This window comes from Platichthys flesus, chromosome 19 (assembly GCF_949316205.1).
Source record: "Platichthys flesus chromosome 19, fPlaFle2.1, whole genome shotgun sequence".
NCBI lineage: Eukaryota > Metazoa > Chordata > Actinopteri > Pleuronectiformes > Pleuronectidae > Platichthys > Platichthys flesus.
In genome coordinates this window covers 4,036,395-4,052,901 of record NC_084963.1, presented here as the reverse complement: position 1 = coordinate 4,052,901, position 16,507 = coordinate 4,036,395, and the positions used below count along the sequence as shown (strand labels likewise).

At 41.8% G+C, this 16,507-nt stretch overlaps 1 protein-coding gene across 1 annotated transcript; it reads left to right on the top strand.

Moving 5' to 3' along the window:
* The first annotated feature begins 3,354 nt into the window (after positions 1–3,354).
* Positions 3,355–15,559, top strand: ppp2r2ab (protein phosphatase 2, regulatory subunit B, alpha b). Its single transcript, XM_062412442.1, has 10 exons — positions 3,355–3,627; positions 5,522–5,590; positions 10,261–10,358; positions 10,602–10,767; positions 10,921–11,033; positions 12,260–12,437; positions 12,598–12,762; positions 12,870–13,039; positions 13,336–13,427; positions 13,892–15,559. Exons 1-10 carry the CDS (start codon positions 3,621–3,623, stop codon positions 14,169–14,171), a joined length of 1,338 nt encoding a protein of 445 aa, XP_062268426.1. The 5' UTR covers positions 3,355–3,620; the 3' UTR covers positions 14,172–15,559.
* Positions 15,560–16,507: the final 948 nt, after the last annotated feature.

Here is a 16,507-nt window from a genome sequence, read left to right as displayed (position 1 = left end):
CATGCACTGTCTGTCTGCCATCTATCTGTCTATCTGTCTATCGGTCTATCGGTCTATCGGTCTGTCTATCTATCTGTCTATATGTCTATCTGTCTGTCTGTCTGTCTGTCTGTCTATCTATCTATCTGTCTATCGGTCTATCTATCTATCTATCTGTCTGTCTGTCTGTCTGTCTGTCTGTGTATCTATCTATTTTTTGTTTTATTTATTATTACACATATCAAGTACTATAAATAGCTCCTACTAATGTTTAATCAAATCGTCTGAATAGGCAGCCTTGATATTACTTTACATGTAATATTATAATTGTTTTACTTGCAGTAAATTTAACCTGAGCCACGTTTGAGTTCACTCCTGCACCAGAGTGAGCATCCTGAACAACACTGCCCCCTTCTGGACTGGTGGAGGTGAAGATGATATAAATCCAAGCCTTAAATTTAGGCCTGAAGATGCAAATTGCTATCTATCTATCTATCTATCTATCTATCTATCTATCTATCTATCTATCTATCTATCTATCTATCTATCTATCTATCTATCTATATATCTATCTATCTATCTATCTATAAAGGTTTCATCAAATTGTCTGAATTGAATCCCCATTACAAACTGAAAACTCCTCTGCACTGGTACTGCTGCACCTGAAGATGATGCAAACCCACGTTCATGAATTATGCATAATGCCACACACAACTCAAATGCAGCACAGATACACATGCATGTATGACACTGTGCAATGTATATGTTATAAGCCTTCAGTGTTATTACATATCCATCTAGTGTTATAAGGGCTGCTCCACATGGACAAATATTAAAAGGAATTTTGATATTGCCACTTTAAAGAAAAGATGCTTCGAGGAATAGAAGAATTACTTTTACTTTTAATACACCCAACAAATAAAGAACATGATATTCCTCCACTGTTTATACAAAAACAAAGAATCTGGGGTTTTTCTACAAACATTTGCTGGTAGAGAGAGCAGATAGGAAGCATACGTCAGGAACGTACCACATTATTTGCCTGGTTTGATGAAGGTCCATGGCAGTTCATGGAAAAACAGGGTTTTCTGGTTTCATTGTTTACCGTGTCTTAAAGTCTTGGTTTCCCTCTAGTGGACAAAATGCCAAAAGCAGTTCCATCAAGATGTTCAACAGACGGACAGAGACTGCAAACACACGACAGTTGACTGTTAAGTAAAGTAATGATGGAAAGAAGTGATCCTTATCCTCTCTGATGTGTATTAACCCTAAAGCACGTTGGGTGTGATATGCTATGACAGTGAGGAAGAGAGATTTCCTTACATGATGTTATTGTCGGCAGTATTTTATTGATGTTGCATGAGGACAACTGGAAAATAGTTTCACTCCTCTTGGGAACAACTGAAGCTTGAAGGAAATCCCAAGTTGCCCATTGAATTGCTGTGATGTCTGCCAGAGTCTAAAATTAACTTGTGTAATTTATGCACATTGTGGCGCTCTGGTTATGACTTGAAAGTCTTGTTTTCATGGTGCGTTGCTGCCCTCGGCCTGATGGGAAGACCAGTTCTGCCCATAGACTGTATATATGGTTCTGCCTCAACACATCAAACTGGAGACTGGAAATTTGGACTGGAGTGGAACTTAAAGGTCAGTTCATCCCATATGACCTCATCAACCCTCTAAGATGGTGCCCATGATAAATATTACACCTGCTAAACATCAGCATGTTACCATTGTCACTTTTTGCCATGGACTGTAACAAGGCGTCTCCTGTCCCTTACAGTTTTAATGAAACAAAGCCAAAATATCCCACATAGGTGCCGCCATTTTGCATTTTAGGGAGGCCCCACCAATACAGGCCCCAATAATCCATCAGAAACTAGCACAGATGGGGTCCCAGTGGAGGCAGCCTGCAGATCTAAAGATGGCTCCACATTGAACTGAGTCTTCCAGCTCTTAATCTGAGGCCTTCAACAGGGCTGTCCGTTACCCGCCTCTGCGTTTCTTGTATTTCTTAGCTTCAAAGGTTTTTTTTTACATTATTGAAAGGTGAAGTGGGTCAGAACGCGCGTGTCTGGAAGTGAATCGACAGCTTCACCGAGTCTAATAAGACGTTGCAGCTGACTGTTGTGACAGTTCTACTCCGACTGAACAAGCCTCTGGCGAAGAAATGTTCGTCTCCCTCACATTCCTGCCTCTCTCTGCTGAGTGTCTCTCCTCGTCAGGGGGCTCACTGCGTCTGAACAAGAGAAAGTGTCCGTGTGGGTGGTGAAACCATCACTTACACATCTGAAGGCCTCTGTGTTTGTGGCGCTACGAGCTCGTCAGTCGTCTCCCGAGTCCGCCAGCAGACTGGGGCTCCTTTGGCACGACTCGCTGACAATAACACGAAAGCTAAGAAAAATATTGGCAGGCAATTACATACTTCTACAATGAGGATTTCTATTGTCATGCAGATCAATAAAGATTCAGAAAGTTGCACTTGCTTGTATTATAATTAAACCACTATTCGCTGATTTGTGCACATAAATACACATTGAACAATGTTTATAATCAATAAGGTAAAAGTTTATCTTCTCTTGAACATATTTCTTCTGTTTCTAGCTCTCAGAGAATCCAAAATCCTGAACTGTCTGGAACCTGGCTTTGCAACACTGACGGTTGTTGATCGCTAGCTGCAACATTATATGAAGTTGGATTTCACTTCTGGGCACAAGTGTGAAGTTAATACAAAGAACAACAGATGAGCATTCTACAACCAAACATAATTTTCCTCCGATGCACCACAGAAAAAGCTCATATTTCATGTTAAACACTGTGAAGTCCAAGTTGATATATTATTCTAGGTCCATGCTCTGTTTTCTTGTCCTGTGTTGATGCTCTGCAGCTACAAGATGCTTATACAATATACCATATCTTATTTTATTGTTTGTGTGCTGGACGATGCGTTCTACAGCTTTTTGTAAACAGTCGACAGTGAAGTCAGAAAATGTTGTGGTCATCCTACCTGGTTTATCTACAGTGAAGATTTTTCATAAAATGAAACAGAATTTTCCTAATTACTGTTCACGAGTGTGCTCTGTATAATTACGTTTGAATGACGTCAATCGTAGAGCTATCTGCATACATGTGTATATGTACACACATGTCCAAATTCGTCCACAATAGAGGTAAACATACCTCTATATACATATACATACACATAAATGCAAACAAACATGCATGCACGTACACACCACATGTACACATACGTACATACAGTACATATATACACACATAAACATACATGCTAAATTATATGAAATTATTGCATGGAGTTTGCGCGTTACAAATACACGTGTTTTTGGACCGTCTGGCTTTCCATAGACGCGAAGTAGCCGGCGGCGAGGGGGCGAGCGAGAGACTGGGAGAGAGAGCGAGAGAAGGCGAGAGTCAGAGAGAGACACGGAGAGAGAGAGGAGCGGGAAGCACCGGAGAACCTCCCTCATTAAAAACATCGGTAGTTGCGGTGAATTGTGCGCACCACAGCCAGGTTTGTGCAAACTACCACACGGCGGAAGAGAAAGTTCCTGTCCCACGAGCCAGCGCGTGGGAGTGGGAGCAGGATCGTGACTGACGGAGGCTCCAGTGTCTGTCTCGTCATGGCAGGTAATTCATTTGAACCACAGCTCGGACAAAACCCCCCGAACCAGCGGGGCCGGCCGGCTCCACAGCCTCCATCCGCCCGGCTGCGTGTCCGCACCGACGGCTGCGAGGCTCCGCTATCAGCCGAGTGTCAGTTCAGCTAGCGGCACTTAGCATAACCAAACTTAGCTAGTGCTAACGCTAGCTAGCAAGCTGCAGTGCCGTCGCCCATCTGGCCTGTTTCTTTTTTTTGCCGACTAAAGCTAACTAGCTAGCGAGCTAGCTAGCCTGCTGCTGCTAGCACACGGCTAGCTGTTTACCATGATCCGCCTGCCCGGGACCAGTCTCTTCAAGCTAGCCCTGCGCTAGCCAAACACAGCTACGCGTGACAGTGCTGCTAACTTCTCGGGGTTGATTCTCGAAATTGTGTAATGGCTATCTCATCTAAATCATCCCCCTTGTTGCTAAGATTGGGGAATAAAACATGTAGCTGTAGGGGGTGGACGCTGTAGGGGGAACCCGACAGCGTCCACCCCGGGGAACATATTTCTGGAACGGGGCTACGACTGGCTTGAGAAGACGGGCGAGCTAACGCTAGCTCAAACTTTGACATTGCCCACATGCAGGCTAGCTCCCCGGCCTGCTGCAGGCGGAGCGAGCCCCTCGTTCGTGTTATGTGCAGTTTTTCTGGCTGAAATGGCTGAAAACTCCACAGAGAGAGAAGCATGCAGATATAAATACACTTCAATGGGAAAGCACCCCTCCCTGCAGATTACACCCGGATAGTCATGGGTTCGTTTAGCCGCACGGAGCGTTTCACGTTTCATTCATCAGCTGATACGCGAGATGTGGATGTATAAAAACTACAATTGGCTTCGTCTCAATTCTGATTGATTGCTGGAAATATTAGGTCACTGGTGAGCTGTTCAGGTAAACGCGTTCACTCCCTTAGTGCGGGGAAAGGGACACTGGTCCTCAGCCATTGCATATTATCCTCCTGCAGAAACTCACAGGTGACATGAACCCCATATTGCAACACCTGTTTGCTTTATGCATTTTCTTGCCTGTCATCACTGGAGGGGTGGGCTGGGGGGGGGGCTACACCTTTTTGTTTTAAAACCATGATTCATTTCAGAACTGGTGTTTGATGAAACCACGGTGACTCATTCTTGTCCTTGGTAATTCTGCAGAGCTGCTCCACTACGTGCAGCCATTGCCGTTGATGAGTGACACCACCTTTATTTTTATTGTGTAATAACATAAATGATCACGTGCACAAATGTGTGGAATTCAAAAGGGGTTGAGCAATGAAATGATGCGAGGATAATGACCACGTATCACTCGCCTCAACAGGTTTGACATCGACATACCATAACCTTAAACTTCGCCCAAAAGCAGGAAGCCTCGAGACTGAATCTACCGATTGTCGCTATGATCTACAGATAAATCCTAATTTATTTATAGCTTATAATCCACCTTTTATCTTTGAAAGAAAACCACAGGCTCACATATTTAAAGAGACGGTTAAATGCTCTGCAGTTATTTGCTCGATGCATTTATTCAGTTTATGGGTAGTATGTAAAGCTTGATTTTTAGATTTGTATTAGATCAATAGAAGATGTGAGAGAATGTGTGCACAAGTATGACCACACGAATATTCTCCACAGCTCTATTATCTCACTATGGTTCCGACATTTCATTTATCCCCGGAGGTGTTTCTCTGGAAATACGTGCATGTACATGTAAGAGAAGTCCAAACATGTTCTCAGTTTAATTAGTTTTAATGCTCTGCCTTAGTTATAACGGGTGAAGAAGAAACATTTCAAACTGCAGCATTGGAAAGCTTCAAATTACAGCTAATTATTTGTAATAAACTTGCAATCAGTCAGTATTTTTTCCTTTTTTTATATATCTGCAGGACCTGGAGGTGACATGCAGTGGTGCTTCTCTCAGGTTAAAGGAGCCATCGATGATGACGTTGCTGAAGGTATGTTATATTTTAAACATGAATGGGAAACTGGGGAAAATGTTATTTGTGAAATAAAACGGTGCGCAGTTCCTTCTTTTCTTTTATCGGTTATGGCATGATTTAACTGTGTTAACAAGCGGTACTTCACACTCCATGGTGTTGCTCAATAATACAACTAGTCTTTACTAGGACTGCGTCATATTAGAAAAACACTTGACATGCGATAACGTTGTTAAATCTTGCGATGAAGATATAACTTGCGATAAATAAGCAAATACTTAAGCATACAGTGTTAATCTTTCTGCTTTTCTTACATGTTTGGACATAACAAAAATTAACTATCACCTGTGCTGCGCAATGCCAACCGAGTCACCCCATCTTCTCAGGCTCCATACGTTGTCTAGGTTTACAAATTCTGTTCTACCCAGTGTGAGTTTTTACATATGTCCATTGAGGCTGTTTTTGTGTGAGTCCCTGACTCTGCGTGTTGGTGAGAGTGGAGGGGAATGAGCGGGACGGGCTGGTTGATCATTTAAGGACAGTATTGATTATTATTTGATGATTAGTTTTGATATTGTGCTGTCAATTTGAACAAATCAACGTTTAAACCAAAGCGAAAGATCTCAATTTGTCCCGGGATGTGGCACGAAATGTCACGCAGGCAGCTCAGATTACTCTTTGCAGAACCCTGGACACGCACATCTCAATATCTTAGCTTTTTCATCTTGGGCAGCAGGGCTCTATCTGATTGGTCAAATATATTGACTTGCAAAGTGTGAATGCATGGTACATAGAACACCATTTATTGCAGTTCAAGCAGTCTTTTGCAATTTGTATATCGTGTATGTTTATTTCTCGATGAGATATATTGTGCAGCCCTAGTCCTTACCTTAACTGTGACTCGCCCAACCCTTAATCCAGCTTTGTCATCGCTCTTCATTGACGCCCCTCTTGTCTGCTCTTTATGCAGATGAACACACAGAAAGGGCCAGTTTTATCAAGGTTACTGTATGAATCTTTGAGAAATTTTGCGGCCCCTGTGTGACATACGCGTCTTTGCTTCCACTCCTGCACTCTCGGCTTATTTTTATCAGACAGCCGCCTGCTTCCTAAATCCTTGGCTGTGTTGTAGGTATAATTCCTGTGTGAAGGTAGCGATAACACAAACCAAACACTTGGTGCTGTTGCTGATTAAATAATTTCCACTGCAGAAAGTGTTGCCTTGTTGTCACTGAGTTTAAATTGTACATAAAGTGTGAACAGTGAAAATATAACATTGACTTGACGGCAGGTTGTTTATGTAATTAGTAGCAGCCACATTGGGTTGGTTGGAGGAAGAGCTGCAGTGAACAGCATTCTTTATGTGCTCTACCTACATCACTGAGTCGCATCTCAGTTGCTCATGGTGCAGTGCAGGTTTCCCAACAATTGGGAAATGTGGTAACAGGGCCTGCCGCACGCCAAGTGGCTTGTGATGCATATTGTTGTATCCAAACATGGCAGACACAGCCCAGTAGGTTTTACTCCTATTACACAGTATATGTACAGAGCTGTCACAGCAGTAGTTTTTCCCTCTGTCGCAATGACTGCAAGGTAAACAGTAGAATCAGCAGAATGCTTGAACCATTCACGACTCTAGGTATTTTACCTTGAGCGTGTGAGTACATGCTTGACTGGCCAGTGCAGTGTGTTGACAGTTGAATTAATTCTGTGCTTTAGCTGGAGCCGTCGATGGGAGCAGCCCCTCTGTCCCAAAGCAGTTGACTCATTGAAATGAATGTAGAAGTGTGTGTGTGTTCTTCAGGCACAGTGCTATTTTTGGTCTTTTCCGTCAAATTGTGGTTCGATGGGTGCACCACAAGAGATGCAAAAAGATTTACACTTGCTGCATCTGGTGACTATATGTTGCGGCCTGATCATGACTCATCAGACATTCATTCAGCTAACAGTCTAAATCTTCAGTCATTATTTTGCGTTTTAAATCAATTATATTAAATTTATGGCGAATAAACGAGAGTTATCATGAGCCTCCTCTCTCACTATTCTGTTCCGCTCGACCCAGGTGCTCCCCTGCATCCTCCTCATGTTCACCGTCTCAGCTAATGCAGGTATCGGCAGCTCTCAAGCCTGTGACTCAGCCATAGTGACGTCTTCCAGCAACCAACCCTAGCTTGAAGCTCTGTGTGAGAGGAGTAGACCTTGGCCTTCTCTGATCGTTAAGAGGGTCGATGCTCGCTGTAAAAACCTAGAAACCAGGCTACCAACTGCACCTTTCTATCCCTAAATAATTAAAATACATTTCTGTCTCACGCCAGCTCTCGTGCTTTAGACTGTTTTTAACATGCTAAGCTGGAATCTAAAGAATGACAACATGCTTTACTGTAAAACAAAAATGTGGTTCTGCTCATGATGTACTGCAGAGCTCTGGTATGTTGTCGCTCTCTTAACACATGCCTCTGATTGACAGAAAAAATCATACACCGTTGTTGATTCGTGCAGCATTCACGCAGAGATACTGGCTGCCATTACTCATTAATAACTAATGCTACATCTGCACTCCCTCTCTGTTCTCTCCTTGTTGTTTTTTTCTTTTAGCATTGGTAGATACTCTTTAATATTAGCCTTTTTAAATGATTTAACATTAACAGGATTCATTTTCTTTTGTACCTAAAACAGATATGACAGAAAAAGGAGTCTCTGTACGAGTCCCGCCCCCACATGCTCTACTTGAATGCGTGTGCGCTCAGTAGAGTGGAGAGTCGTCTGCCCTGTTTCATAACTGTCGTTCACAGGGAGCGTTATCTGGGAGTAGCTGTACCTTGTTAAACTTGTATTGTATTGAACAGGCAAAACAGAAAATACATTGTGCAGCCTGATCTGATGTGTAGTGAGATAATTGAATCAAAGAAAAACATTAAAAAACTGTAAAAGCAAGGTAGGGATTTTTGGCATAACTTAAAGATACATTAACATCTGAGGAACCCAACATTTCTGCAACTTGTGTGAAGAAAAGCATCATCATCAGCGTTTCCCATGGAATTCGATTAATGATTGTTGTGATTGTGCAGTGAGCTCGCACACAGCTCACTGCCCTGCACAACAGATCCTGAGTGACAGGTACACAGAGAGCATTGTTAAACCTAGCTCTCCCTGCCTGTCCTGGTCTGGCTGTCTGTGAGGATGGTAAAACTTAATGGCTGTTTTGACAGCACAGAAAACAGGAGGTATTCTACTGATGCGGCTTATGACCTGTGCGACCATGACTTAAAAGTGAAGTAAAGGTAAAAGTGTTTGAGTAAGGGAGAGCGACACCGAGTTAAAGAGCCGCAAACAGCTCTACATAAAAGAATGTCTCAAAAACACTTGAAGCCTGTTATATGTTAAAAATATTACCAAACTGTTGGGGGAATTCGACTATAGCCGATCACCACAGTCTAATAGCCCTAACCATAACTTATTGTTTGACTATTTCTTTGTGCATACTAGAATTGGAATGCTGACTGATGGGGTTTTAATATGACCACTGTTGCAAAACAGTTTTGTGTTCGTGTGGGAATTCGGAGTCGAGAAGGTTTCACAAAAAAATGTCCCCTCAGGAACTGATTTCTTTTTTCCTTTTTATTCTGATACCACATGAATGCACCATCTGACATGTTTTTCCTATCTCTGCTGAGATAAAAGGAGTAGCACTGCAGTATGTTTTCTCATGGTTTGAAGAGAAGCCTTTTTTTTTTAGACACAAGTTCAGAAAGTCTGAACTTGTGATGCACTGTGTTAGTCTTGTCAGGGGGGATTGATCCTTTCTATAGGTGCACATGGTTTATATCTTTAAAAACTTAACCATAATGTAAATGTTCCTTGCTTATTTCACTCTACAGTGTACAGTCATGCCAACATGATCAAAATGTGTGCTTTTTGGGTCTGAAATGTTCTACAAATACTCTTTATTTTCAACATGGTCTAACCAAACACTACATTCTCACCCCTGCTGATACAGCATATATATTGAGTGTATGGTCACTCGTAGGTTAACACTGCTCTATTGTAATCAGAAGGTTCAGAGTTCAATCCACGCCAAGGGCAGTTAGCAGAGGCAGCAGGTCCTTGCACCCACTTACAGTTTCCTCAGGATCAGCTCTATGTAGTTACTTTCTAACTAAAGGGATCTGTTGTGGTAATGCAGTTAATGAAGGCTGATGGATAATAACAAATAACTCAGTAAACAATCCTCTCCTCAAGTAGCCGTAATACTGGGTCACATGTATTAGATCTTACATTGAGCTGCAGGGAGCTCACTTTCACATAGACCTCCTGCTACAACCTTCAGCAGCATTGTCTTTCTGCTTCGTTGGCCAACAAAGGGTTAAGTGTGTGTGTTTGTGTGTGTTGAGGGAGAAAGGGCATGCTTCAGTATAGAGCAGCACTCTAGTGCTGGGGGAAATAGAGTGAGGATGGGGAGAGAAAAGAGAGAAACTAGGTTAGTGATCCTTCCCCGTCTGCTCTACATGCTTCATCTCCGGCCGACACACTCGTCCATCTCATGCGCTCTGATTCCCAGACCGTTAATAAACGGGGTTAGTTAGGGTTTGTCTTTTGTATCGTTAAGAGGTTGTTCTATTTCTGTACACCCAATCTGAAAAATGACATTGTAAGGGATGTAAGCTTCCATGTTTGTGTTTATTTTGCAGCGGACATCATTTCAACGGTTGAGTTTAACCACACGGGGGAGCTGCTGGCCACAGGAGACAAGGGTGGGCGCGTCGTCATTTTCCAGCAGGAAATAGAGGTATAGTTTATCTTTTATTGATTTATTCCCACATATTTTTGGAATAATTCAGTTATTAGGATGTTTTACAAAACACACAATACTATTCTGCTTTAGATCTCTGTCTGTTAATTACTTTAGGTGAATTCTTTAGGATATTGTCATTTTGAAATAAAAGTTATTACAAAAATCATCCAACTGTCTTCTTCTCGTCTAACATCTGCTTCCTCATTTATTTCTGATATTTTGCCTGACTCCCGACAGAATAAGAGTCAGCCTCAGTTCCGGAGCGAATACAATGTTTACAGCACTTTCCAGAGCCACGAGCCAGAGTTCGACTACTTGAAGAGTTTGGAAATTGAAGAGAAGATCAACAAGATTCGCTGGCTCCCTCAGAAGAACGCCGCTCAGTTCCTGTTGTCAACTAATGGTGAGTTAGTTATTAGTTATTTGGCACATAACCTAATATATTTAACAGAGGTGAGATAAAACCATTTATCCTGGAGAATGTAATAAGTCTCATTTCACACTTCAGGTAAATGATATCTGAGCAATTTCCTCTTTTTCATGCCACTTTTTTCAGATAAGACAATTAAGTTATGGAAAATCAGTGAACGAGACAAGAGACCAGAGGGTTATAATCTCAAAGAGGAGGATGGACGCTACAAAGATCCAAACACTATTACGTCACTGCGGGTGAGTACTTTAATCAAACACAACCTGGGAGCGGTTAAAAAATTACCCGTTTATACAGAGAACACAAAAGTTTTAGAACTCTGAGCTTCCCTTCCCTAATGGGTGTGGCAAAACTAGTCAAGCACCATCTTTACATGACTAAGAGATTCATCAGACGGAGTCTCATCAGACAGAGCTATTGAAACTGCATGTGTGGGTGCAACATAGGTGTGGGGCTAGAAACTGTCAAAGTACATCCTCGCAGGTAATAGCTTTGTATGATGTATACGATCTATACTCATATACTTTGCATATCTGTCATTACCGAGAATTGATACAATACAAGTATATTTATATACATATACATTTATATGGGGAGAGCGTGGCCTAGGGGATAGAGCGGGTGTTCTGCAACAAGAAGGTTGCCGGTTCGAATCCCACTCTTTCCCATCTGCATGCCTAAGTGTCCTTGGCAAGATACTGAACCCCTAAATGCCCCTCATAAAAATGTTGAGTTTTCTAAAAATGTAAGTCGCTTTGGACAAAAGCGTCAGCTAAATGACATATAATGTAATGTAAACATGTAATATAAAACAACCGCTATAACGTATTTGAACTGCTCTATTCTACCAACCTTGTATGAAAGGGATCATTACTAGGATTGTTGTTTAGCCTGACTCAGATTCAACCCTTTAAAATAACACATACATACAACACTTAACATATTGTATTATCTAGCTTGACTGTGACAACTGTTCAGTCTTATCTGGTTGGAACCAGTTTACTTTAAAGATGTGGTATAGGATCGGTACCCAACCCGACATTTTCTGCAGCACCTGAGGCCTCTACAATATCAGAACAGCTGTAATCTCAATCTATGCCAGTATGGTTGCTGTTTGAGCTGATGTCTGGACTCCAGGTAGAATCATGCACCTTCTGGGTACAAATCTATGAAGGACTTCAGACAAACATCTCACATTTTTAAGAAATGAGATTGATGTTTTAAAAAATGCATTTTTGATTTTTAACGATTTTTCCTCCCCTGGGTTGTCTTTACCATGGATTTAACAGACCGTTTCACATCTGTCTTTGTGTTGTGGCTGGTGCAGACGTCTATTGATTTTAAAATAATCTCATTGTCAGGCTTGCATGAGATGAGACTGAGAAATAACAGCTGGAATGAATCCTGTGTAGAACGGGTTTTTGACGCTTCTGGCTGCTGCTCATGTCCTCTGTTCTCATCTCAGGTACCGGTTTTAATACCCATGGACCTCATGGTGGAGGCCAGTCCACGGAGGGTGTTTGCCAATGCCCACACCTACCACATCAACTCTATCTCAGTCAACAGCGACGAGGAGACCTACCTGTCTGCGGACGACCTCCGCATCAACCTCTGGAACCTCGAGATCACTGACCGCAGCTTCAGTATCTTTAAATACGTGAACACATGTTTGTCTGTTGACCTTTGTTTTACATATGTGAGTGGTACTTTATGCCACTGCACAGTCTATCACGTATGGTAAAACCAGGGGAGTCCTGGTCCTAAACCTTGGAAAGGTTTGTTCTTCTTAACCGTGCTCTTCAGATATTGTTGACATTAAACCTGCCAACATGGAGGAGCTGACGGAGGTGATCACAGCGGCCGAGTTCCACCCTCATCAGTGTAACACCTTCGTCTACAGCAGCAGCAAAGGAACCATTCGTCTGTGTGACATGAGGGCTTCAGCACTTTGTGACAAGCACTCAAAACGTGAGTATCTACTTTTTAATCATCACATCGAACAGGTTCTCACACAGACGTATAAATTAAAACGCTGAATTTGTTGTTCTTGTGACATACTCTTTTCTCTGCTGCAGTGTTCGAGGAGCCAGAGGATCCCAGCAATCGCTCCTTCTTCTCCGAGATCATCTCCTCGATCTCGGACGTCAAGTTTAGCCACAACGGACGCTACATGATGACCAGAGACTACTTGTCTGTGAAGATCTGGGACCTGAACATGGAGAACAGGCCAGTGGAGACCCATCAGGTGAGTGCTGTCAAGTTTAATACATAGGTTATGAGCACCTTTGCAGAATTTCAGAATTATTTTGAATTATATATTAAAAGGCTAATATTATCTTGTTTAGTCTGCACAGGCCACCTTGTTTTTCCCCTTAACCATTCCTTACAATTCTACATAGTGACCACTAGGTGGCACCATAACATATCAAATTGGGCCGTGCCCAGGCTTATTTTTGTTGTGATAAATGAGGCATGGACATAATCTGATAAACCTGCATATTAGTCATATTTCAATCAAACCTTTGTCTCTGATGGTTTCAGGTTCACGAGTACCTGAGGAGCAAGTTATGTTCACTCTACGAGAACGACTGCATCTTTGACAAGTTTGAATGCTGCTGGAATGGAAATGACAGGTGAGGATGTGCAGCAGGTAGAGAGAATAACACCAAGAAACCTAATGTTGGTAGAGCTTGTCTTTGCACAGATTCCTGTATATTCAATTTAACCTTTTTTGTTTGACTAAAGCACTTCTTTACACCTGTTGTACTGTCTAGAAATTAAACTTATGGCATTCCGTCAAATATTATCCACATGTACTTGTATAAAATATTTCTGATTGAGGTTTTAAGATTCTTCATGTGATTGTTTGAAGAAACAAGTCGTCAGTCTATGCTCTGAAACATGTAAACAAGAATATTAATAAAACATCCTATTAGTAACTTGTATAAACTTATTCAGAATCAGGTCAATAGTTTAGCTTGTTGTCATCCATGTAAAAAAGTAAATTTAAGTATCTTATCCTGATTGTCTCTGAAACCACAAAGATGTTTCACTTCGCTAAACTCTTATACATCTTTCTCATATCCCCCCCCATCAGTGTGGTGATGACCGGCTCATACAACAACTTCTTCCGGATGTTCGACCGCGGCCAGAGGCGGGACGTGACCTTGGAGGCGTCCCGGGAAAACAGCAAGCCCATGCAGGTCCTTAAGCCCCGTAAGGTGTGTGCCGGCGGCAAGCGCAAGAAGGATGAAATCAGCGTGGACAGTTTGGACTTCAACAAGAAGATCCTCCACACGGCCTGGCACCCGCAGGACAACATCATCGCAGTGGCCACGACCAACAACCTCTACATATTCCAGGATAAAGTGAACTAACCACAGGGTGAGGTCTGGCGTGGATGATGTCACGTGTACCACCTGCAGCCTCATCCCGAGTGATCTGCGGTAATGCCGATAACCAGCACCCCTGTCCGTTGCTACTGGGTGACCCAGACTGCCACTTTGTTCTAGATGTGGACAGAGGAAGCCTCGCTCTTGCCCATCATCGGCCTCTTCGTGGCAGAGTGACACCTGCCTTGTCATTTAAGTGATGTTGTGCCAATTTCTTTTCTTTTTGGTATGTTTTTTTTTTTTTGCGAGCCCACCTGCCCTTTTTCTTCCCCTGGGGTATCATGGGTAAACCAGTTTAATTTACTTTAAAATTCTGAATACAGACACACTTATTTTTATAACTTTTCCCCTCCCCCCCAATGGCCCTGATAGAAAATCAAAAACACTTATTTAGTATGTCCCCTTATTGTCCTGTGCCATTGTAATGTTTATTTTTCTAAGAAAAAAAATTGCCAGTTTCTTTTTTTTTGTGTATACACCTTTTTATGAATTCATCCGTTATACTGTCATAGTATTCTTTGAGTCTCTTCTCACGTCTCATCTCAACGGTCACATAAGTACACTCACAGTTTTCATTACATACTCGCTGATCAGGAAACGGCGGTCGCCTCCTCCAGGAGTTTGAGCAGCACCTCTGTACTGTCACAGATTCGAAGCCCGGTCCAGTGAGGCGTCATCTCACCCACTGTCCCGGCTTGAGGCTCTGGCTGGCCAGATAGGTCTAGTCTCTAGAAGAGAGGGTCTTATTAGTCTTATCATTCCCTCGATTGGCTCTGTGTCTGGACATCTCTGTCCATCGGTTCCTCTTCCTCCTTTTTGTTTTCTACTCCACGGTAGTCAGGTATAAGAGATAGCTTATTCAAAGATAAATATTATGATTGTCATATTTATATTTAAGCAAAGTCACCAGATTTGTTCCGTCCTATTTTGTGAAAGGAAGTTGGACCTCACACATCTTTTCTGAGTGATCTTAAAAGTTTTGTCCTTCCATGGTTGTTACCACAGCTCTGAAACCGTGCTTCACAACAGGGAAAACCTTTTTCTTTTTTTGATTTGACACTGGACTTAATTACCGCACCAACTAAAGTACTTGTCTGTGTTGTAAAGACTGCAGTTTAAAAAAAGAAGACATTATTTGAGGCATTAGGTCACGTAAGAGTGTTTGCTCAAAAAACTACTGCAGGCATTATTACTGCTCCTGTACTGTATGTGATGGTGCAACATGTTGCACTTGGATTTGCAGCAGTTGATGTCACCACGCCGTATTTAAAAATTAAATGTGGACAGTTCAGACTAAATCGATGCCTCTAGTAATGTATAACTACAATTTTATTCTATGACAGTGAAGATAATAAACTACTTTTTGCATTCTTGTTATTGTTTGATGGTCGTTGGGATTCAATCGTTGTTAACATGTCATTTTGTGTTACAGGTGTTGACCGCAAAACAATGTGTTTTTCAAGGTTGAGTGGTCTGTTGTCAGAATATCAAGAGGGGAGATGTTTGTTTACACTCTAAACAGCTGATATCACAGATGTGGACACCTTCAGATGCAGAAGCTCAAACGATCTGATCTTTTGCCATCAGGTTCCCATGCTCTGAATATTATTGCCAGAGGAAAGAGCGTTGTCTTTTAAGTCCAAGTCAAAAGTCTTAATCCTGAATTTACTCAGGGTGCCAGTCTTATCTCTATTATTATTATTCCAATTGTTATTTATGTACTTTCTTCTGTGCAGCACTTTGTTTTTTTTATGTGCTGAAAAGTGCTCTATAGATAAAGTTATTTACATTGATCCTTTCAAAACAGCTGTAACAAAGTGCTTCTCATACAGGGCAAATAAAAATAAATGATAACATTCAAGATAAGATTTTTTTTTTTATATTAGAGACTGCAAATGATACGATACAAAATCTAACTTGATCGAGAGTTGGAGCAAATAAACAAGAGAAATAGCAAAAATAAAATACCCGAAAGAAATCAAACATTCTGTCACTTGGATATTTTGACCCAGATTTTAATGAGGGCCCATAACCGTTTAGTTTACTTTATCTAGAATATACAGAATCATGCCTTTTTAAAACGGAATTTGGCAAGTGATAGTCATTCATTCATTCAGCAGCATGTTCCAACAGTGAGTCTCTGTGCTCAACTCGGCCCTCGTGTTGTGTATCTTAAAATCTTTTGTTTACGTTCTACAAAATGCCTTTAGGAAAGATTCCAGCTGTGAATCTGAACCTGATCTGTCTCATGGGCAATGAAATACTTCACGCTCTGTGTGCGGTTGCTCAAGACTCAGAATGGGACTGACATGTTTACGTTT